The sequence below is a fragment of the Grus americana genome, chromosome 32 (genome assembly GCF_028858705.1).
Source record: "Grus americana isolate bGruAme1 chromosome 32, bGruAme1.mat, whole genome shotgun sequence".
Lineage (NCBI taxonomy): Eukaryota > Metazoa > Chordata > Aves > Gruiformes > Gruidae > Grus > Grus americana.
The window spans coordinates 122,539-145,245 of record NC_072883.1 but is presented as its reverse complement, the minus strand read 5'-3'; the positions used below and the strand labels follow the sequence as shown (position 1 = coordinate 145,245).

General features: G+C 69.6%; 4 protein-coding genes across 7 annotated transcripts; 3 read left to right on the top strand and 1 right to left on the bottom strand.

Moving 5' to 3' along the window:
• Positions 1 to 417: 417 nt before the first annotated feature.
• MRPS18B (mitochondrial ribosomal protein S18B) lies at positions 418 to 2,169 on the top strand. Its single transcript, XM_054807608.1, has 7 exons — positions 418 to 556; positions 977 to 1,076; positions 1,163 to 1,260; positions 1,351 to 1,419; positions 1,552 to 1,618; positions 1,712 to 1,771; positions 1,861 to 2,169. The coding sequence occupies exons 1-7, from the start codon at positions 476 to 478 to the stop codon at positions 2,130 to 2,132; spliced, it is 747 nt and encodes a 248-aa protein (XP_054663583.1). The 5' UTR covers positions 418 to 475; the 3' UTR covers positions 2,133 to 2,169.
• Positions 2,170 to 2,480: 311 nt separating this feature from the next.
• Positions 2,481 to 5,321, top strand: ATAT1 (alpha tubulin acetyltransferase 1). 3 transcript variants are annotated; one of them, XM_054807599.1, is made up of 10 exons: positions 2,481 to 2,667; positions 2,952 to 3,012; positions 3,097 to 3,188; positions 3,279 to 3,339; positions 3,424 to 3,537; positions 3,635 to 3,736; positions 4,006 to 4,051; positions 4,158 to 4,229; positions 4,346 to 4,508; positions 4,601 to 5,321. In XM_054807599.1, the coding sequence occupies exons 1-10, from the start codon at positions 2,570 to 2,572 to the stop codon at positions 4,623 to 4,625; spliced, it is 834 nt and encodes a 277-aa protein (XP_054663574.1). In that variant the 5' UTR covers positions 2,481 to 2,569; the 3' UTR covers positions 4,626 to 5,321. The 3 variants fall into 3 exon arrangements, with proteins under 3 accessions (XP_054663574.1, XP_054663576.1, XP_054663575.1); XM_054807601.1 differs by having other exon boundaries at positions 3,496 to 3,537; positions 4,601 to 5,315; XM_054807600.1 differs by lacking the exon at positions 2,481 to 2,667 and adding an exon at positions 2,702 to 2,847 and having other exon boundaries at positions 4,601 to 5,315.
• Positions 5,322 to 5,692: 371 nt separating this feature from the next.
• Positions 5,693 to 8,155, top strand: C32H6orf136 (chromosome 32 C6orf136 homolog). 2 transcript variants are annotated; one of them, XM_054807571.1, is made up of 6 exons: positions 5,693 to 5,998; positions 6,565 to 6,900; positions 6,993 to 7,081; positions 7,201 to 7,401; positions 7,786 to 7,855; positions 7,934 to 8,155. In XM_054807571.1, exons 1-6 carry the CDS (start codon positions 5,861 to 5,863, stop codon positions 8,066 to 8,068), a joined length of 969 nt encoding a protein of 322 aa, XP_054663546.1. In that variant the 5' UTR covers positions 5,693 to 5,860; the 3' UTR covers positions 8,069 to 8,155. The 2 variants fall into 2 exon arrangements, with proteins under 2 accessions (XP_054663546.1, XP_054663547.1); XM_054807572.1 differs by having other exon boundaries at positions 5,702 to 5,998; positions 6,586 to 6,900.
• Positions 8,156 to 8,212: 57 nt separating this feature from the next.
• On the bottom strand, positions 8,213 to 22,492 carry DHX16 (DEAH-box helicase 16). Its single transcript, XM_054807441.1, has 20 exons — positions 22,234 to 22,492; positions 21,570 to 21,820; positions 20,992 to 21,145; positions 20,301 to 20,357; positions 19,921 to 20,175; positions 19,147 to 19,374; positions 18,633 to 18,821; positions 17,712 to 17,822; positions 17,321 to 17,436; positions 16,624 to 16,834; positions 15,828 to 15,926; positions 15,118 to 15,270; positions 14,536 to 14,676; positions 13,473 to 13,635; positions 12,957 to 13,075; positions 12,623 to 12,690; positions 10,966 to 11,128; positions 10,581 to 10,742; positions 9,648 to 9,821; positions 8,213 to 8,402 (listed from the first exon to the last, which is right to left on the bottom strand). The coding sequence occupies exons 1-20, from the start codon at positions 22,447 to 22,449 to the stop codon at positions 8,274 to 8,276; spliced, it is 3,159 nt and encodes a 1,052-aa protein (XP_054663416.1). The 5' UTR covers positions 22,450 to 22,492; the 3' UTR covers positions 8,213 to 8,273.
• Positions 22,493 to 22,707: the final 215 nt, after the last annotated feature.

The window sequence follows — 22,707 nt, the reverse complement described above, 5'->3', positions numbered from 1 at the left end:
CGCCAACCGCCGCCCCACCGGGCCCGCCAGAGCTCTCTACTCACCTCACCCAGCCCTCAGAATGGCGACGGTCAGCGCGGGCGGAGCCTTTTATAGTCGGCCCCGCCCACACGGCTCGCCCCGCCCCTCCGCCGCGCGCTCGGCACTGCTTCCAACGGCCCCTCCCGGGTAAACGTCACTGAGCCGCTCTACTACGCCTGCGCGGAACCTGCCGCACTGCCCCCTCCCTCCGCCCTTCACCGGGGGCCGCGTGCCCTTGCCTCTCATCGCGCCTGCGCCGCCGCCGCTCTGCGCACGCGCGGCCACCGCCCGCTATTGTCCCCGGGCCGTGTGGCGCAGTTTTTATTCAAGCGGCCATAACTGCGCATGCGCGGTTGCGGAAAGCGAGGGGAAGGGGGCCGTACGGCAAGATGGCGGCGCCCCGCCCCTGATCCTCTGCAGGGCGGGGTCTGCGCTTGCGCGGAGCGGAGACAAGATGGCGCTGACCAGGGCAACGGTGCTGCTGCGGGCGGCGGCCGGCGGCCTGCGGGGCCCGGGGCGGCCGCTGTGGGCCTGGGTGAGGCGGGGGGGAACCGGGGACGGGGGGCTCCGGGGTACCGAGGAGAAGAGGAGGGGGAGCGGATCGGGCTTCGCCCTAACGCGTTGCCACGTGCGGCGGTGAAAGTCACGGGGCGGGTGACGTCACGGGGCGGCGATTCTTTGCCGGGGGCGTCAAGGCGGGAGAGCCGGGCCTCGGATGGGGGAGGAGCACAGGGATTGGAGGGGGTCGGCGTGATTAAACGCTAGATGACGTCATAGCACTGACGTCACTGTTGCCTTCCCCGTGGCACTCCCTTACTCGCAGAAGGGCGCGGTGTGATGTCACCGCCCCTCGGGTGGGGTGTTCTGCAGGAAGTGGGGGGGTAGGGGCAGCACCCTGTGATGTCCCCACCATGATCATGGCGGCGTCACACAGTGACGTCACACCTCCCCCCAGGACACCCCCCGGCTCTGCAGCACCCAGGCAGCACCCAAGGACCCCCCCGCCCCCCCGTCCCCCTACCAGGAGCGGCCCTGGGAGTACCTGGAGAGCGAAGGTAGGGGGGAGGGGGGATTTAGGGGGGGCTGGGGGGGTCCCCAACCCCTCCCCCAAAAACCCACCCCCTCCCCCCTCCCGCCGCAGAGTATCGCATCACCTACGGCGACAAACCCGTCTGGCTGGGCTACCGCCGCAACCACAAAGGCGCCGTTCCGCCCCAGCGCACCCGCAAGGCCTGTTTGGTGAGAACTGGGGGGGACTGGGAGGGACTGGGGGGGTGGGGGGAAATGGGGGGGGGTGGGCACCCCCTCACCGTGTTCCCCCCCCCCCAGCGCAAGGGGAAGCCGGTGGGAAACCCCTGCCCCATCTGCCGCGACCGCAACCTCCACGTGGATTTTCGGGTAAGTTCGAGGGAGGTTTGGGGGGGTCCCCTCCTCCTTCCTACTCCTTCCTCCTCCTCCTCCTCCTCCTCTTCCTCCTCCTCCCCACTTCCTCTTCCTCTTCCTCCCCCCCGTTCCTCTTCCTCCCTGCAGAATGTGAAGCTCCTGGACCAGTTCATCTGCCCCCACTCAGGCGTCATCTTGCACCCCACGCACACAGGTGAGGGGACACCCATGGGTGCTGAGGGAGTGGGGGGGGGGACACCCACGGTTGCCCCCACAGCCCCTGACCTTGTGTTTCCCCCCCCTCTAGGGGTCTGTATGAAGCAGCACAAGCTCCTGGCCTCGGCCATCGCGCAGGCGCAGGACCACGGTGAGCCCCGCGGGCGGGCGTGACGTGGGGAGCGGCACCCATGGGTGCCCCCCACCCGCTTCACCCTCCTTCTCCTCCCCGCCGCCCAGGTCTCCTGTGGCTGCGGGTCCCCTACGTACCCACCCCCCGAGACGACTTCTCCAACCGACACCCGGCCGTCGGGAAAACCCCGCCAGCGCCCGCCCTGGCCCCCGGCCGCCATTGGTACCCCTGGTACGAGTGGCAGCCTCCTCCCGCCGCCGCCGTCGCCCGCATCCGCCGCCTCTACAAGGATTACCTGAAGGAGGAAGCAGCCCCAGCGGTGACGGGAACTCCCCCCGACACCCCTCCAACCCCCTGTGTGGAGAACAAGGGGGAATAAAAAGCGTTTACGGCCCCGAATTTGGCGTTTTTCTTCTTCCACACGCGACAGGGGAAAGGGAGGGGAAACTGAGGCACGCTGCGGCCATGATGGTGGTGGGGTGGCCACAAAATGGCCGCCGCGCCCCCAAAATGGCGGCCTTTATGGGGTGTGTGTTGGGGGGGATGTATCCCAGCGTGCCTTTGCGGTGGTGGGGGAGTGTATCCCGTCGTGCTTTGCGGCGGACCGGGAGGTTAGTTGCTATGGGCGGACGGTTGTTGCGAAGGGGCGGGGCTAGGTTGCTAAGGGCGGGAGAAGAGGAGGCGGCGATTGGTTAAGCGGTTGCTACGGGGCAGGGTTAGCGCCGGCCGGGCCTGGTGGTGGCGGCGGCGGCGGGGCCGGGCCGGGCCCGGCGGGCGGAGGAGGCGGCGGCGGGGCCGGGCCCGGCATTAACGGTCATGGAATTCCCTTTCGATCTAACACCGGTGCTGGGCGACCGCTTCTGCGTGGTGGACCAACACCTACGGCCCGCTGGTCGCCGCGGGCCTACCCACCGGTACCGGGGCCTGTACCCGGGTCAGCCCGGTGCATGTTGGGAAACAAGGGTGGGCGCGGGGCATGCTGGGAAGCTGGAGGCCCCAATTGCCCGGGCCATAGTGGTTAATGGAGGGGGTGTGTGCCCCGGTGCATGCTGGGAAACAGGGGGACCCATGGACCTCGCCCCAGGGCATGATGGGTAATGGCACCTCACACACACCCTGACCCTCGGGGCCCTTTTTTGGGGGGGGGGGGTGGGTGCTTGGGGTGACAATGTCCCCTCTCCGTGTCCCCACGGCACAGGGGGGACCTGGAGCAGCAGCTGAGGACGGTCATCGATGAGCTGGGCAAGGCCTCGGCCAAGGTAGGGGGGACTGGGGGGGGGTAACAGTGAGGTAACAGGGGGTAGTGGTGAGGTAACGGTGAGGTAACGGCTCTTCCCGCGCAGGCTCAGGGTCTCCCGGCCCCCGTCACCAGCGCCGCACGCATGGAGGCCAACCGCCACGTCCTCTACATCCTCCGCGACGCCGACGGCCGGGGGTGAGCGCGTGTGTCGTGTCCCCTCCCCAAACCCCCCCCAGCCTCCCCCCACCCCAGGCACCCCCCAGATCCCTTCTCCTCCTCCCGCAGGACCCCCAAAGGCGCCATCGTCGGCTTCCTCAAGGTGGGCTACAAGAAGCTCTTCCTCCTGGTGAGTTTTTGGGGGGCTGGGGGGGGTGCCCAGACACCTAGCCCCCCCCGACGGCTATCTTGTGTGTCGTCGTCGTCCCCCCAGGACCGTAATGGTGCCCATAACGAAGCAGAGCCGCTTTGCGTTCTGGATTTTTATATCCACGAGTCGTTGCAGCGACACGGTTACGGGCGGGAGCTGTTCCAGCACATGCTGCAGGTGACCGGGGGGGGGGGGGGGACATAAATCGGGGAGGGGATGACACCCCAAGGGACACTGGAGACCCCCCCATTTTACCTGTGTCTCCCCCACGCAGAGCGAGAGGGTGGATCCCTGGCGTTTGGCCATCGACCGACCCTCCGAGAAGCTCCTGGCTTTTCTCCGCAAACACTACGGCCTCACCGACGCCATCCCGCAGGTGTGAAGGTGGGGGGGACACACACAAACAACCCTAGGGTGCCCCCCCGCCTTTACGGGGTGCCCCTCACCCTCTTGGGGTGGCCCCACCCAGGGTGTTTATTGCTATTCTTGTTCCTGGCGGGGGGATAAAGGGTCTTTGGGCTTCCCCAGGTTGGGGTACAGCCATGGGCAGTGCCCTGCAGGGCGCAAATCACCCCAAATATTGGGGGGGGACGGACAGGCAGAGCAGCTCCTCACCCCCAGCTTTCCTCCCCTGCCCCCCCCCAGGTGAACAACTTCGTCATCTTTGAGGGTTTCTTCTCCAACCGACCGGGTGAGTTTGGGGAGGGGGGGTCTCAGAGGAGTTGGGGGGGTCACAGGGGGGTGCGAGGGGCGCAGGGTGACCCCCCCAAGCCCTCATAACGCTGCCCCCCCTGCAGCCCCCCCCCGCCGCCCGCCCCCCAAGCGCCCCGAGGAGGAGATCAAGCCCTACTCGCTGTCGGAGCGCGACTGTAAGCCCCGTACCGAGGGGAGGGGGGGAAACTGAGGCACGGCGCCTCCCTGGGCTTCGCCCCTTTGGGGGGGGGGGAAGGCGGGCCTTGCCTCCCCCTCACCCAATCATCTACAGTCCTACGGGAAGAGGCGGAGCCTCCTTGGCCCTTCAACTTGACCTCGGGCCGGGCGGGGGGCTCGCCGGTTCGTGGCAGCCTGCGGCCGTTCCTGCCGCGCCGGGACACGCCGGACGGACAGCCGGACGGCCGGACAGACGCCCCCCAGCACCGCCGCGCCAGGTGGGGCCGGGTGTGGTTTGGGGGGGGGCGGGGGGTGTTCCCCAATTTTGCTGGTTTTCGCCTCAATTTTTCACTTGGCTCCCTCCCCGCAGCTCCCTCGGGCGCGTCGGCCGCTGAGCCCCACGGCAGCTCTCCCCGCGGCGGGGCCGTGGGGGGTTCGGCGCCTGGTTTTGGGGGTACGGGGACGTGGGGTGCCTGGTCCTGCCCCACGGGTGCCCCCTTCCTGCCCCGTAGCTCCCAGTGGGTGCCACTTCCTGCCCCATAGCCCCTATGGGTGCCTGTCCCCACCCCTCAGCCCCTGTGGGCGCCCGTCCTCACCCCATGGGTGCCCATCCCTGCCCCACAGCCTCACTGGGGGGTCCCACTCCTGCCCCACAGCACCCATGGGTGCCCGTCCTCACCCCATAACCCCTGTGGGAGCCCGTCCCTGCCCCACAGCCCCACTGGGGGGGTCCCCCTCCTGCCCCACAGCATCCACGTGTGCCCGTCCCCACCCCACAGCACCCGTGGGTGCCCGTCCTCACCCCATAACCCCTGTGGGAGCCCGTCTCTGCCCTGTGGGTGCCTGTCCCCACCCCACAGCCCCTGTGGGTGCCCATCCCTGCCTGACAGCCCCACTGGGGGGGGTCCCACTCCTGCCCCACAGCACCCACGGGTGCCCATCCCTGCCCCACAGCCCCCATAGGTGCTCATCCCCCCCCCCCCCGCCCAACCCCCGTGGGTGCGTGTCCCTGCCTCATCCCCCCCCCCCCAGGTGGCCTTCCCCTTCCCCTCCCCTTTTTGGGTACATTTCAATAAAAACGGTGACTCTCAGCTTTGGGTCTGCTGCTGCTGTCCTGGCGGGGGGGGGCGTGGCCTGGCGAAGCCACGCCCATCCCGCACGCTCGGTCCCGCCCCTCCGTCAAGCCACGCCTGTTTGCGTGTCTTAGCCACGCCCTCCAGCTTACACCACGCCTCCCCAGCTGGAGGGCTCACCTCCTATTGGCTGTCGGCGAGCTAGCTCCGCCCCTCCATGCTGCGCCCCGCGCGAAGTAGAATGAATGGACCCGGCCGCTTTGGCGGGAAGGGGCCGCGCATGCGCCTCCCGTCGGCCTCCCGCGCTGCGCAGGCGCGCTGTTCTCCGGCCACCGCGCATGCGCATCCGCCCGGTCACCTTCCCCGGCGCGCTGCCGTCCGCCCCGCGGTTCGTACCTTGTTCCCGCGCATGCTCATTGCGCCTCCACAGCCTACCGCGCCTGCGCGCTGGGGCGCGGCGTGGGCGGAGTCACCGCAAGCCGGCGGCGGGCGCGCAGGCGCAGTGGGCTCGCCGGCTTGAGGCGAGGCGCGGCCGAGGGGAAGCGGGGGGGTTCGTCATGTACCGGCACGGCCGGGCCGCCGCTGCCGCCGCCTCCCGCCTCCGTCCCGCCACCCCCCTCCGCGCCTGGCCCCCGGCCGAGGCCGCTGGGACCGGCCCGGACCCGCCGCGCCGCCGTTACCGAGCGCGGCCGCAGGTGAGGGTCGCGGAGAGGGGGCGGGGTCCGGCTGAGGGGAGGGGGGCGGTGCTATGCAAATATAGGGGCGTGGCGGAGGAGGGCGCGTGGTTGCGCAGGTAGAGGGCGGGCGCGCTTGGGGGAGGGGGCGTGGCTATGCAGATAGGCGCCGCGGAGGAGAAGCGAGGGGGCGGTGTCAGTGGCGTCGAGTGGGCGTGGCTATGCAAATAAGCATCGCGGTGTAGACACGGGGCGGGGCCGTCTGCTCCTTGTGGGCGTGGCTATGCAAATAGACATCGCGGTGTAGACACGGTGGGGCGGGGCCGTCTGCTCCGAGTGGGCGTGGCTATGCAAATCGCACAGGCCGAGATCCCGCTTGGGGGGGCGGGGCCCGCGCTTTGTGGGCGGGGCCGTGGGTGGCCGCGGGTCCCCTGCGTGGGGCAGCTCCGACCCGGGGGTCGCAGTGGGTGCCCCGTGGGGCAGAGCCACCCCCCCCCCGGGGCCGATCACCCCCCCCCCGGGGCCGATCACCCCCCCCCCAAATCCCCCGTGGGGGGTTCCCCACGTGCCCCCCCCCCTCCCCCCAGGACATTCCCACCCTCCCACAGGACCTGGAGCCCACCCGGGGCCACGTTTCGGCGTTACCCCTCCTGCCCTCCCCGGCCCCGCCACGGTGCCCCCAGTCCCGGCTCCCCGGCAGCCCCCGCGCTCGAGCCTTGTCCCCGCCGGAGGGGATGGAAGGTGACATCACCACGGTAGACGGTCATCGGGAAGATGACATCGCCGTCTGCGACAGCCCCGCCGCCGCCCTCCTCCTCCTGCGCCCCCCGTCCCCCTTCCTGGCCCCCGCCGGGCCCCCCCGGCGCCCCCCACCCAGCATGGAGGAGCACTTGGCCGTCATGCACCAGAAGCTGCAGCACGAGGTGACGTGGGGGTGACATCAGGGTGACATCACAGGGCTCTGTGTCCCCATGCCGTGGCTCACCCCCCCCCCCCCTTTTTTTTTGCCCTCCAGCTCCCCAATTTCTTCCTCAAAATCCCCGATTACGGCCTCTACTCCCCCGACGTCGAGTTCATCAACCACCTCCTGCACCTCCACACGCGGTGAGTGACACCCCCCACACACAGCCCCCCCCCGCGGTGACGTCCGGGGACACGGGTGATGTGACGACGTCCCCTTGCCCCGTCTCTCTCTCTCTCTCTCTCTCCCCCCTCCCCGGCAGCGGCCGGCCGATGTACCAGGTGGCGGTGGCCCTGTGCCGCGCGGTGGCCTGGGGTTACTTCGCCAGCCTGCGGCTGGAGGTGCTGGCGCTGACCCGGCACCCCGAGGACTGGAGCATCCGGGCGCGCTGGCGCCTGACGGGGCTGCCCCTGCACCTCTGCCTGCTGCGCTTCTACCGCCGCGACAAGCGCCACCTCCTGCGGTCAGCACCCCTGCCACCCCCCGGCACCCCCTGCCACCCCCCGGGTTCCTTCTCCTCCCCCCTCCCCGGTACCTGCTGCAGCACCGTGGCCCGGGCGGTTGGGTCACCCCGTGTCCCTGTCACCCCCGCAGCCCAACAGTCCCATGTCCCCTCTGTCACCGTGACCCAATGGCCCTGTCACCCTGCGTCCCTGTCCCTCCCCGGGGTGGGATGCCAGCCCCATGTCCCCGTGTCCCCCCTGTCCCCACATCCCCGTCCCTCCCCGGGGTGGGATGCCAGCCCCCTGTCCCCCATGTCCCCCCATCCCCATGTCCCTGTCCCCCCAGGATGGGATGCCAGCCCCCTGTCCCCAACGTCCCCACGTCCCCTCTGTCCCCCCCCCAGGTCCTACGACGCCTTCTCCACCTTCTTCCTCAACTCGCAGGGGCTCATCCGCTGCCACCGCGTGGACAAGGTAAGGCCGGGGGACGCCGGGGGACCCCGCAGTGCCCCTCATGTCCCCCCCCCCGCCCCTAATTCTGTCCCCCCCCAGCTGATGCCAGCCCCCACGGCCGTGACGGAGGCCAAGAAGCTGCTGGTGGCAGCGGCGGTGGCGGTGGCACTGGCCGAGCCGGGACCGGCCTTACGCCTCGCCCTGAAGCCCTCGGCCACCTCGGGGGACACCTGAGTCCCCAAATCCCCGTCCCCCGCGTCACCCCCCCGCCCCCCCTTAACTTAATGTACAGAATAAAACCCGACGGACGGAGCCGCCGCAGCGGTGACAACCGTGTCCCCAAACCGGGAAGGGCGCGAGGGAGCCGGGAGCCGCTCGTCTTCCAAACCAGCTGTATTGGGGGGCGTCCCCGCGCGTCCCCACGTGTCCCCCCCGCGGCTCAGCCCAGCTCCTCCCGGCTCTTGCCCACCTTCTTGGGCATCTTGCGGGCGCTGGCGTCCTCCAGCTCCTTGGCCTGGTAGTAATGGGGGGCCACCTCCAGCAGCCACCCGCTGTCGATCTCGATCACCTGGGGACAAAGGGGGGGGGGCACACAGACGGTCACGCGGTGGCCTTGGGGGACCCTCACGGCACCCCGTTGTCCTTCATCCCCCCTGGGGACGTGGCCACCAGGTCCCTGAGGAGGACACGGGGTCCCTGTCCCCATCCTGTCCCCAGTGTCCCTGTCCGTGTCCCCGTCGTGACATCCCCATCCCGATGTCGCCGTGGCCATGTCCCCATCCCAGTGTCCCTGTCCCGGTGTCCCCGTGCCCACAGCGATGTCCCTGTCCCCATGGTGACATCCCCATGGCAGTGCCCTTGGCCTTGTCCCCATCCCCACGGCCACGTCCCCACGGCCACACTGCTGTCCCTGTCCCTGAACCCACGGCTCTGTCCCCGTCCCGACAGCCCCATCCCCATGGCCACGTCCCCACAGCCACGTCCCCGGCCCCATGGCTCTGTCCCTGTCCCCACATCCCCATCCCCACACCCGTGGCTGTCCCCATCCCCACGTCCCCATCCGCACGGCTCTGTCCATGTCCCCATCCCCACGTCCCTGAACCCACGTCCCCATCCCCACGTCCCCGTCCCCATCCCCACACCCGTGGCTGTCCCCATCCCCACATCCCTGAACCCACGGCTCTGTCCCCAGCCCCACGTCCCCATCCCCACATCCTTGTCGCCGTCCCCACATCCCCATCCCCACAGCCACGTCCCCGTCCCCATGTCCCCGAACCCACGGCTCTGTCCCCGTCCCCACATCCCCATCCCCACACCTGTGGCTGTCCCCATCCCCACGTCCCCATCCCCACGGCTCTGTCCATGTCCCCATCCCCACGTCCCCAGCCCCACATCCCCAGCCCCATGGCTCTGTCCCCGGGCCCCACGTCCCTGAACCAACGTCCCTGAACCCACGTCCCCATCCCCACGTCCCCGACCCCATCCCCACGTCCCTGAACCCACGGCTCTGTCCCCGGCCCCACGTCCCCATCCCCACGGCTCTGTCCCCGGGCCCCATGTCCCCACGTCCCCACGTCCCCACGTCCCCATCCCCACGGCTCTGTCCCCGGGCCCCACGTCCCCACGTCCCCACGTCCCCATCCCCACGGCTCTGTCCCCGGGCCCCATGTCCCCACGTCCCCACGTCCCCACGTCCCCATCCCCACGGCTCTGTCCCCGGCTCCACGTCCCCATCCCCACGGCTCTGTCCCCGGGCCCCATGTCCCCATCCCCACGTCCCCACGTCCCCACGTCCCCGCGGCGTTTGCCCCACCTGCCGCATGAACTCCTTGGTGGTGAAGACGAGCTCGTGGTAGAGCACCCAGCGCGGCTGCTCCTCGAACAGGGAGCTGTTGGGGTGGATGAAAACCGTCTGCTGGTGCTTCACCGTGCGGTAACCGCCCCGCGTCAGCCGCGCCGTGTGGTAGAAGAAGCCGGCGGTGATGGCCTGGGGGGGGCGGCAGGGGTGGGGGGGGGGGGTGGGTGTCAGCATCGGGGGGGTTGCTGGGGGTCCCGGTGGGGGTGGAGGGGGTTGTTAAGAGGATCCTGGGGGGGAAACAGGACCAGGAGGGGAAATGGGGGTCCCAGGGGATTCCCTGTGGGAAAATGGGGATCCCCACAGGTCCTGGGGGGCAACGTGGGGGTCCCAAGAAAGGAAATGGAGGAACGTGGGGGACCCAGGAGGGGAAATGGGGGAACGTGGCAGGGGGGGGGGGCTCTGCAGGTACTGGGGGGAATCTGGGGGTCTCAGGGGCTCCTGGGGGTCCCAGAAGGGCAAAGGGGGATCCCAGGAGGGATAACAGGGGTCCTGGGGAGTCCCACGGAGGGGAAATGGGGTTCCCCAAAGGTCCTGGGGGAAACTGGGGGGGGGGGGTCTCAAGGGTCTCTGGGGGGGCCCTGGAGTGGAAATGGGGGGTGTCAAGGGGAAATGAGGGGTGCTGGGGGAACTGGGGGGGGTCCTGGAGTGGAAATGGGGGTCCCAGGGGGGAAATGGGGGTCCCTGGAGTGGAAATGGGGGTCCCAGGGGGAAAATGGGGGTCCCTAGAGTGGAAATGGGGGTCCCAGGGGGGAAATGGGGGTCCCTGGAGTGGAAATGGGGGTCCCAGGGGGGAAATGGGGGTCCCTAGAGTGGAAATGGGGGTCCCAGGGGCTTCTCGGGGTGGAAGGCGGGGCTGGGGGGGACGTGGGGGTCCCGGGGCGGGGTGACCTTGCGGACGGGGCCGTAGTCGCCGGCGCAGGAGGAGGGGGCGACCTCGACGCGCTCCATCAGCCCCTCCAGCTGCTCCCGCACGTCCCGCGCCCGGCGCAGGGAACGCGCCTGCACGAAGTGCTCGTAGCACCACTGCAGGGAATGGCCGCTGGCCACCCACTGCGGGGGGACACGGGGGGGGGGGGACACCGTCAGTGCCTGGCCCTGCACGCCCGCCCCATGTCCCCAAGCTGCCCCCCCATGCCCAGATACCCCCCTAACCCCCCCCATGTCCCCCCAAACACCCCCTAACCCCCCCCAGCCCCCCAGAACCCCCCCTTACCCCCCCCCCAGCACATCCCATCACCCTGCCGCGTCCCCCCGTGTCCCCCCCCCCCCGTACCTGGTTGTAGACGTTGAGCAGGACGAGGTGGTCCCCCCCGGGCACGTGGAAGCCCAGGCGGGCGCTGTCGGCGTGCAGCACCTTGTCCTTGGGCCGGTAGAAGATGGCGTTGTTGACCGAGAGCATGGCCGCCACCGTCAGCACCTCCTCCGTGCAGCCGTACCTGGGCACGGGGACACGGGGACACGGGGACACGGGGACGGGGGTGTCACCAGCCTTGGCTGGGGGCTGCGGGGAGGGGGGGGGGGGAACAGCAGCGGGACAACGTGGGGACAACCCAGGGGACACCACCAGGACACCATGAGGACACCCAGGGGACACCTGGGGATGCGTGGGGACACCCTGGGGACACTTGGGGACACCCCAGGACACCCCGGGGACACCCCGGGGACACCCCGGGACACCCCAGGGACACCCCGGGGACACTCAGGGACACCCCGGGGACACTCAGGGACACCCCGGGGACACCCCAGGACACCCCGGGGACACTCAGGGACACCCCAGGGACACCCCAGGGACACCCCGGGGACACCCCGGGGACACTCAGGGACACCCCAGGGACACCCCGGGGACACTCAGGGACACCCCGGGGACACCCCGGGGACACCCCAGGGACACCCCAGGACACCCCGGGGACACTCAGGGACACCCCAGGGACACCCCAGGGACACCCCGGGGACACCCCGGGGACACCCCAGGGACACCCCAGGGACACCCCGGGGACACCCCGGGGACACCCCAGGACACCCCAGGACACCCCGGGGACACTCAGGGACACCCCGGGGACACCCCGGGGACACCCCAGGACACCCCAGGACACCCCGGGGACACTCAGGGACACCCCGGGGACACTCAGGGACACTCAGGGACACCCCGGGACACCCCGGGACACCCCAGGGACACTCAGGGACACCCCAGGGACACCCCAGGGACACCCCAGGGACACCCCAGGGACACTCGGGGACACCCCAGGGACACTCGGGGACACCCCGGGGACACCCCAGGACACCCCAGGACACCCCAGGACACCCCAGGGACACTCAGGGACACCCCAGGGACACCCCAGGACACCCCAGGGACACTCAGGGACACCCCAGGGACACCCCAGGGACACTCAGGGACACCCCGGGGACACTCAGGGACACCCCAGGGACACCCCAGGGACACCCCAGGGACACCCAGGGACACCCCAGGGACACCCCGGGGACACTCAGGGACACCCCGGGGACACCCCAGGGACACTCAGGGACACCCCAGGGACACCCCAGGACACCCCAGGACACCCCAGGGACACTCAGGGACACCCCAGGGACACCCCAGGGACACCCTGGGGACACCCCAGGGACACCCCAGGACACCCCAGGACACCCCAGGGACACCCCAGGGACACCCCAGGGACACCCCGGGGACACCCCAGGGACACTCAGGGACACCCCAGGGACACCCCAGGACACCCCAGGACACCCCAGGGACACTCAGGGACACCCCGGGGACACTCAGGGACACCCCAGGGACACCCCAGGACACCCCAGGGACACTCAGGGACACCCTGGGGACACTCAGGGACACCCCGGGGACACTCAGGGACACCCCAGGACACCCCGGGGACACTCAGGGACACCCCGGGGACACTCAGGGACACCCCGGGGACACTCACTGCTCGGAGGCCAGGATCATCTTGGCCAACATGGGCTCCACCGGCAGCTCCGCCATGCGCCGGCCCAGCTGGGACAGGGAGAGGAGAGCGTCAGGGCCCAGTGCTCCCAGTAACCGCTCCCAGTGCTCCCAGTACCGTGGTGAGCTCACCCATGGGGCCCACCACCACCATCCCAGTCCCTCCCAATCCCTCCCAGTGCTCCCAGTACCGTGGTGAGCTCACCCATGGGGCCCACCACCACCATCCCAGTCCCTCCCAGTGCTCCCAGTACCGTGGTGAGCTCACCCATGGGGCCCACCACCACCATCCCAGTCCCTCCCAGTGCTCCCAGTACCGTGGTGAGCTCGCCCAGGTGGTTGAGGGCGCCCAGGGCGTAGAGCTGCTCCAGCGCCAGCACCAGCGTCTCGTGGGGCGGCGGGTCCAGGAAGTCGAAGTGGATCAGGTCGTTGATGCCTGGGGACGGGGACGTCACCCGCTGTCACCCCAGGACCACCCCAGACCCCTCCTGGTCCCCTGGTGTGTCCCCCCCAACCCAAAACGTCCCCGACGTCCCCTGCCCCTGAGCTGTGGCCCTGCCCCAAGATGCCTCCAGATCCCCCTTGTCCCCAAATGTCCCTTGGGGTGCTCCCGAGACGCCCCAACAGCCCCCAAGAGACCCTCGAGATGCCTCCTAAGGTGTCCTCGGCCTCCCGATGGTCCCCTATGGTGCCCCAACGTCCCCTGAGATGCCCTGATGGCCCTCGAGACGCTCCAATGCCCCCTGAGATGCCTCCTGAGAAGCCCCGATGCCCCCCGAGATGATGTCCCGATGCCCCCCGAGATGTCCCTGCGGACCCCCTGCCCGTCTCACCGAGGCTCTTGAGGAGCAGGACGAGGGAGCCCAGGTCGGCGCGTTGGATCTCGGGCACCGGCGTCTCCTCCAGCTCGTGCTGGAAGGCCCAGGCCGTGTAGAGGCGGAAGCACTTCCCGGGAGCCACCCGGCCAGCCCGGCCAGCGCGCTGGTTCGCCGAGGCCTGCGGGTCACCGGCACTTGTCACCCGTGGGGCCACGGGGTGGGGGGGACAAGGGGAACATGGAGGGACGAGGGACACGGCTGGCCATGGGGACCTGGGGACCCCAAGAAGGGACACGGAGACCTGGAGATCCAGGGACACGGGGACGTGGAGACCAAGGGACATGGGGACATGGGGACACAAGGACACGGGGACGTGGGGACACCAGGATCCAGCTGCCCACAAGGACCCCGGGGCCATGGGGACTCATCAACCCCCGCAGAAGAGCCATGGGAAGGGGACACGGCTGCCCATGGGGTTGCGGGGTGACATGGGGGGGTGACGTGGGGTGACAGGGGGGGATGCGGGGGGTGACGCAGGGTGACACGGGGGGTGATGACGTGGGGTGACAGGGGGTGATGTGGGGTGACAGGGGGTGACGCGGGGTGACAGGGGGTGACGCGGGGGGTGATGACGTGGGGTGACAGGGGGTGACATGGGGGGGTTACGTGGGGTGACAGGGGGTGACGTGGGGGGTGATGCAGGGTGACACGGGGGGTGATGACGTGGGGTGACAGGGGGTGATGTGGGATGACACAGGGGGTGATGATGTGGGGTGATGTGGGGTGACAGGGGGTGATGCAGGGGGTGATGCAGGGGGTGACGCAGGGTGACACGGGGGGTGATGATGTGGGGTGACAGGGGGTGACGGGGTGATGTGGGATGACACGGGGGGTGATGACGTGGGGTGACGTGGGGTGACGGGGTGACGCAGGGGGTGACACAGGGTGACACGGGGGGTGATGACGTTGGGTGACGGGGTGATGCGAGGGGTGACACAGGGTGACACGGGGGGTGATGACGTGGGGTGACAGGGGGTGACGGGGGGTGCCGCGGGGGGTGCCGGGGGTGCGGCGGTACCCGGGAGCAGGGGGTGACGACCAGGGACTCCATGCCGGTGCGGGCGCTGTAGCTCTTCTGTTTGCAGAAGCCGGGGTCCAGCACGTAGACGATCCCGTCGATGGTCACCGATGTCTCCGCGATGTTGGTGGCCACCACCACCTGGGGGGAGGGGAGGGGACCTCGCAGGCTCCGCCCACACCGGGCTCCACCCCTCAGGCCCCACCCTCTGAAGCTCCGCCCCCTTTAGCCCCACCCTCTCAGCTGTCACTCCTCACCCCCTCCCCGGCCCCGCCCCCTCCCTCCCAGGCCCCGCCCCCTCCCCACAGTTCCCCAGGCCCCGCCCCCTCCCCACAGTTCCCCAGGCCCTCACAGGCCCCGCCCCCTCCCCACAGGCCCCGCCCCCTCCCAGACCCCGCCCCCTCCCTCACAGGCCCTGCCCCCTCCCAGGCCCCGCCCCCTCCCAGGCCCCGCCCCCTCCCAGGCCCCGCCCCCTCCCAGGCCCCGCCCCCCCCCACAGTTCCCCAGGCCCTGCTCCCTCCCCACAGGCCCCGCCCCCTCCCCACAGGCCCCGCCCCCTCCCCTTAAAGGGCCAGCGCCTGCCTTGCGGGCGCCGGGGGGGGTGGGCTCGAAGATGCGGGCCTGCATGTCGGAGGGCAGGTTGGCGTAGATGGGCAGCACCAGCAGCTCGGCCAGGCGGGAGCCCAGGCGGCGGCAGCGCTCCTGCAGCAGCTCCACGCAGGCCTCGATCTCCTCCTGCAGCGGCACCTCAGCACCGGGGGGCACGGGGGGCAGGGGGGGCTTCCAGGGGAGGGCAGGGGGGGCTTCCAGAGGGGTACAGGGGGCTTCCAGAGGGGGGGCGGGGGGGCATCCTGGGGGGCTTCCAGGGGGCACGGGGGGCTTCTGGGGGGGGGGGGGCAGGGGGGGCATCCCAAGGGCAGGGGGCATCCAGGGGGCACGGAGGGCTTCCAGAGGGGCATGGAGGGCATCCCAGGGGACAGGGAGCATCCCTGGGGGGGCACAGGGGGCATCCCAGGGGCATCCCAGAGGACAGGGGACATCCCACGGCACGGGGGGGGGCATCCCAGGGGAAAGGGGACACCCAGAGAGAAGGGGACACCCGCGGGGAAAGGGAACACCCGGGGAGAACAGGGACATCCCAAGGGACAGGGACACCCCAGGGGACACAGGGACATCCCGAGGGGACAGGGACACCCCAAGGAATGGGGACACCAGGGGGATGGGGACACCCCAGGGGACACGGGGATGTCCTGGGGGATGGGGACACCCAGGGGTGACACGGGGACACCCACCTGGCCGGTGAGGAAGACGAGGATGTCCCCGGGGGGCTGGGTGACGTGGATCTGCAGCACCGACACCACGCACGCCTCCAGGTAATCGGCCTCGGGTGCCTGGCGAGGGGACGTGGGGGGGGGGACACGCATGTCAGCGTCCCCACGTGTCCCCAGCACCCCGGTGTCCCCCTGCCCCTCACCCCTGCCTCCCCACGTCCCCCTCCAGCACCCCAAATCCTCCCTTTGTCCCCCAAAATCCCTCCCAGGACCCCCTCCAGCACCCCAAATCCTCCCTTTGTCCCCCCAAAATCCCTCCCAGGACCCCCTCCAGCACCCCAAATCCTCCCTTTGTCCCCCCAAAATCCCTCCCAGGACCCCCTCCAGCACCCAAAATCCTCCTTCTACCCCCCAAAACCCCCCCAGGGACCCCCTCCAGCACCCAACTCCCCTGCTATCCTCTCAGAGCCCTTCCCATCACCCCTGGGACCCCCTCCAGCACCCCAAATCCTCCCTCTACCCCCCAAAATCTCTCCTGGGACCCCCTCCACTACCTCTAAATCCCCCTCTATCCCCCCAGAATCCCTCCCGTCACCCCCAGGACCCCCTCCAGCACCCCCAAATCTCCTCCCCCCCACACACACCCTCACCTTATCGACCTCAGTGTCCCCTTCTCCCGTCATCCCCACGTCCCCCTGCGCCCCAAGACCCTCCAACACCCCCGGTGTCCCCCTGTCCCCCTGCACCCTGGAGCCCCCCAGCACCCTGGCGTCCCCCCCGTGTCCCCCGTGCCCCCCCCCCCCCGTGTCCCCGTCACCTTGGTGTAGTAGATGTCGACGGGGAAGCGCCGCCCGGGGATGCGGAAGACGGGGGCCTGGTCGAAGAAGGCGGAGAAGCGCTGGGTGTCGAGGGTGGCCGAGGCCACCAGCACCTTCAGCTGGGGACGGAACCGCGCGATGTCCTTGATCAGCCCGAACAGGACGTCGGTGTGCAGGGTGCGCTCGTGGGCCTCGTCCACCATGATCACGCTGCAGGGACGGGGGGACAGGCGTGGGGCACGGAGACAGGCGTGGGGATGTGGGGACAGGCGTGGGGACAGGCGTGGGGCACGGGGACGGGTGTGGGGACAGGTATGGGGCACAGGGACGGGTGTGGGGATGTGGGGACAGGTGTGGGGCACGGGGACATTGGGACAGCCGTGGGGACAGGTATGGGGGCAAGGGACAGGCGTGGGGACAGGTATGGGACGCAGGGACAGGCGTGGGGACAGGTATGGGACGCAGGGACAGCCGTGGGGACAGTCACAGGGGTGTTGGGACGAGACAGAGGGAGACGGGGACGTGGGGACACCAAAGCGACACCGGTGAGACTAAGGACAAGGACAGCGCTGAGGACACGCGGCCGCTCCGCCAGCCCCCCGCCGTGCCCCCAGCGCGTCCCCCAGCCCCCCGATCCCCCCCCCCCCCCCAGTTCCCGGGCGATCTCCGAGGTCCCCCCGGTGTCCCCAGTGTCACCTGTAGGAGCCGAGGTCGGGCTCGGTGAGGAACTCCCGCAGCAGCATCCCGTCCGTCATGTACTTGAGCACGGTGCGCTCCGAGGTGCAGTCCTCGAAACGGATGCTGTACCCCACCTGGGGACGAGGGAACGCGTCACCGCCGGGACCTGCCGCCCCCTCGCCCCCCCAGGGATCCTCCACACAACCCCCCCCCCCCCCAGCTGTCCCCAGGGTCCCCTCACTCGCCCACCGTGCCCTGACATCGCCGTGATGTCACCCTGATGTCACCCTGGGGCGGGGATGTGTCCCTGGAGTCTCCTGTCACCCCTCAGGGTGTCCCGCACCCCCCACGTCCCCGTGTGCCCCCCCGTGTCCCCCCCCCCCGTGTCCGTCCCCCCCCCCCCCGTCACCTCGTTGCCCAGCTTGGTGCCCATCTCCACGGCCACGCGGGCGGCCACGCTCATGGCGGCCACGCGTCGCGGCTGCGTGATGCCGATCTTCAGCCCCTGGCGCGTGTAGCCCTGGGGGGGGCGGGGGGGACACACACGACACCTGGTCAGAGGGGGGGACCAAGCCCTCCCTGTCCCCCCAAACCCCCACCTGCCTCCCAGCCCCCCACTGCCCCCCAAAGCCCCTTGATCTGCCCCCCTGACCCCAAACTGCCCCCCAGCACCCCCTGACACCCCCCAACCCCCTTATCTGCTCCTCCTGATGCCCCCAGCCCCCCCATCTGCTCCCCCAACACCCCCAGTCCCTCTAACTGCCCCCCATCACCCCCCGATAACCCCAGCCCCCTTATCTCTGCCCCCAGCCCCCCATCTGCCCCCCAACCCCCATATTTCCCCCCCCAGCCCCGTTATTCCTCTCCCAGCCCCCCTATCCCCCCCCAGCCCCCTTATTCCCCCTTCCAGCCCCCCTATTTCCCCCCCCAGCCCCCCTATTTCCCCTTCCAGCCCCCCTATTTCCCCCCCAGCCCCCCTATTCCCCCCCCCAGCCCCCCATTTCCCCCCCCAGCCCCCCATTTCCCCCTTCCAGCCCCCCTATTTCCCCCCCCAGCCCCCTTATTCCCCCTTCCAGCCCCCCTATTTCCCCCCCCAGCCCCCTTATTCCCCCTTCCAGCCCCCCTATTTCCCCCCCCAGCCCCCTTATTCCCCCTTCCAGCCCCCCTATCTGCCCCCCAGCCCCCCTATCTGCCCCCCAGCCCCCCTATTTCCCCCCCCAGCCCCCTTCCAGCCCCCCTATTTCCCCCCCCAGCCCCCTTATTCCCCCTCCCAGCCCCCCATTTCCCCCCCCAGCCCCCCTATCTGCCCCCCAGCCCCCCCAGCACCCACCTCCTCGTGCAGGTACTGGGGGATCTGGGTGGTTTTCCCGGAGCCGGTCTCCCCCTCGATGACCAAGATCTGGTGCCGGGCGATGGCGGCCACCAGCTCGTCGCGGTAGGGGAAGATGGGCAGGCTGCGCCGCACCTCCTGCGCCGACTGACGCCGCCGCTCCGCCTCCGGCACCGGCGCCGCCACCTCCTGAGGGCACCCGCAGCGTCCCCCTGGGGTCCCCGGTCACCGCCAGCGTCCCCAGAGCCCACCCACAGCCCCCCCCCCGGCCGCAGGGGAACTATGGCAGCTGTAGGACCCCCTCCAGCACCCAAAATCCTCCCTTTGTCCCCCCCAAAATCCCTCCCAGGACCTCCTCTAGCACCCAAAATCCTCCTTCTACAGCCCAAAATCCCCCCAGGGACCCCCTCCACTACCTCTAAATCCCCCTCTATCCCCCCAGAATCCCTCCCGTCACCCCCAGGACCCCCTCCAGCACCCCCAAATCTCCTCCCCCCCACACACACCCCCTCACCTTATCGGGCTCGGTGCCCTTCATCTGCACGGCGCTGACGAACTGGATCATCTCGTCCTCCTCCAGCACAAAGTCGTAATCTTTGGGGGGCTGACGGCGGGCGGCATCGCGCGCCCCAAACCTCAGGGACGCCGCCCCGATTCGCTCCTCCTCCCATCGCCGCTGCTCGTCCCGGGGGGCCATCCGCTCTTCCTCCCCTCCCGTCGTCTCCTCGCGCTCGGGGATCTTCTACGAGGAGGTAGAGAGAGCGGTGAAACCATCGCGGTGTTCCCCGAAACACCCCCCCCGGTATGACAGGGGGGACTTTGGGGGGATGGAAGAGTAATTTGGGGGGGATGGAAGGGGTCCTGGGGGCGATAGGAGGGATTTGGGGGGATAGAGGGAGGATTTGGGGTGCTGGAGAGGGTCCTGGGGGTAATAGGAGAGATCTTGGGGGGATAAAAAGAGGATTTATGGGGTAAAGGGGGTCCTGGGGGGGATAGGAGGGATTTTGGGGGGACAAAGGGAGGATTTAGGGTGCTGGAGGGGGTCTCAGGAGTGCTAGGAGGGACACTGAGGGGATGCAGGAGGAATTTGGGGTGCTGGAGGGGAGCCTGGTGGTGACGAGAGGGATTTGGGGGGGGATGCAGGGGGGCATTCGCGGCGTAAAGGGGGTCTCGGCGGTGACGAGAGGATCTCGGGGCGATAAAGGGAGGATTTGGGGGTGCCGGGCAGGACCCTGGGGGGATAGAGGAAGGATCTGGGGTGCCGGGGGAGGGTTTTGGGGACCCTCACCTTGCCGCGCGTCTCCTCGGGGATGTAATACCGGTTGCTTTTCTCCAGCTTCTCCTTCTCGCCGGCCCGTTTGTACTCGCGGGCCAGGTCCCGCACCCGCCGCTTGTACTCCAGCTCGCGCCGCTCCGCCCCCGTCAGCGCCTCCTCCCCGAAGAGGTATTCCTCGTCCGCGATCTCCGCTTCCAGCTCTTCCAACTTATCCCGTTCCCTTTTCGCTAAATATTCCCGGCGGGATTTTTTCCGGAGTTCGGGAACCTGTGGGGTTATAAACAGAATGAGGAGGAGGAATAAAATAAAAATAAAAAAAAAAAAAAAAGGGGGGGGGGGGCATCAGGGTTTTGGGGGTGGCAGCGCGGGGTCGGTCGGATCTTGGAGCTCACCATGGTTTTTTGATCTTCTTCGGCGACTTTGAGGCGTTTCTGGGCTTCTTCGTAGGCCTGGGGGAGGGGGGAAAGGGGGTGAGGAGGGGCGGGGGACCCCAAATTCTAGCTGCAGAGCATGGGGGAGGTGGGGGGGGTTAATGGCACCCCCAGACCCCCCGATCCCACCCAGGGATGTCAAATCTGAGGCAGGAGGCAGGCAACCCCCAACCCAGATCCACCCTGGGACCCCCCCAATCCCACCCAGCACCCCCCAATCCCAGCTGGGACCCCTAAATCAAACCCAGGGACCCCCAGGAATCAGGCGAGGCCCCCAGCCCCCCGCCAGTCCCATCCAGGGACCCCAAACTCTACCCAGGATCCCCCCCAATTTCTATCCAGGGACCCCAAATCCCACCCAAGGACCCTGAGGAGCACGGCAGGAACCCTCCCACCCCTGCTGTGATCCCCAAATCCCACCCAGGAACCCCAGTTCCCACCCAACCCCCCCTAAATCCCACCCAGGGTCCCCCAACCCCACACAGGGACCCCCAGCAGCACAGCAAGACACCCCCCCCCCCCCATCCTGCCTATGACCCCCAAATCCCAGCCAAGGCCCCTAAATCCCACGCAGGGACTCCCCAGGAAGTCAGCAAGGTTCCCCCAAACACATCCGGGCCCCCCCAAACCTCTCCCCCCCCCCGCCCGTCACCTTGGCGTCGGGGCGGGCGAGGACGGTGCGCGTTCGGTCGCGGTCGCGGCGGCGCAGGCGCTCGGCGAAGGCGTCGCGTTCCTCCAGGTCCCGCAGCCGTTCCCGCTCTGACGCTTCCCATTCCGCTTCCGGCTCCTCGGGGGGCTCCGGAGCCCTGGGTTGGGGTGAGCAGGGGAAAGTGGGTCACACTGGAGGGACCCCAAAACCCAGGGGGGGGACCCCAAAACTCACAGACTTTAATGATTTGGGGAGCCCTAAAACGTTTTAAGTGATGTTGAGGACGCAAACCAGCACCCCAAAGGATCCTGAAAGCTCAGGGGGACCCCAAGGGTGACAAGAGGACCATGAGACACCCGGGGGGACCCCAAAAGCCTGGAGGGGATCCCAATATCCAGGGGGACCCCGAGCATTTGCACTGAACCTCAGGGGCCAGGAGGAAACCCTGAGACCCCCAGAATTAGGGGGGGACCCCAAAAACCAGGGGGACCCTGAGCACCTGTGGGCACCCCCAGGAGCCAGGAGGAACCCCCGAGACCCCCGATAACCGGGGCGACGCCCCGAGCCCCGGTGCTACTCACGGCAGGGACGTCGGCGAGGGGCTGGAGGCCTCGGGCGACTCGGAGCGTCGTCGTCGAAGGTGCCGTCGGCGTCGGCGGGAAGCGTCGTCCGCGCTGGGGGCGGAGCCGTGGGAAGGGGCGGAGCTGGGGGCGGGGCCTGGCCCCTCCTCGTCGCTGTCGACCAATCGGTAGCCCTGGCTGCGGCGTTGCAGCTCCAGCGCCGCCCGCTCGGCCGCTCGGCCCGGGGGTTCCCGCGGGGCATCGCGGGGCACCTGGGGGGGCGGGGACAGCCTTAGGACACGCCTCCTCTGCGGTTTGGCCACGCCCCCCTCGGCCTGGCCACGCCCACCGGGCCCCTTTCTCACCCTATTGGTGACTCCACCCTGCGAGCCACGCCCCCTCCCCTGGCCCCACCTTCTCACCTTAAAGCCACACCCCCACCGCATTAGACACGCCCCCACCGGCACAGGCTCCTCCCACTTGCTGCCTCGCAAGCCCCGCCCCTCCAAGCACCAGCCCGTCGTGACAGCCCCGCCCCTTTCCCACAAGCCACGCCCCTTTCCCCACAAGCCACGCCCCCACCCGCACCTTCAACTCCCTCCCGGCACAGCCTAACCGCGAAGCCCCGCCCACTTTCCCCAGAGCTCCGCCCCCCTCGGGGGGGTGTGGGGGAAGCCCCGCCCACCTTCTCCCAGAGCTCCCGCGCGAAGGCGCGCACGCGCGGCTCCTCCACACGCAGCGCCTCTGTCTCCCGCAGCCGCTCCAACAGCTCCTCCACGCTGCGGCTCCGCCGCGCCAGCGCCACCAGGAAAGCGGGGACGTGCCGCCCGCTCAGCCCCAGCAGCGCCTGCAGCTCCCCGGATACCCACCGCTCCAGGGCCGCTGCCGCCGCCGCCGCCATGGCCGCTCCGCTTCCGCTTTCCCTCCCGGCCACCGTACTAGCACCACGCGCAGCCAATCCCCGCGCGGTCCGCCCCCTGCCGCGCTCTGCGCATGCGTGGCTACCTAGCACCGCCCACTCCCGCCCTCTGCGCATGCGTGAGTGGTGGCGGGCTCTTCCGCGAGGCTCCCCGCACGCGCCACGCCCCCCCCCCGGCCGCTCGGTGCGCATGCGCACTCCCGCTCTACCGCGACGCCTGTAAAATAATAAAACCCCAAA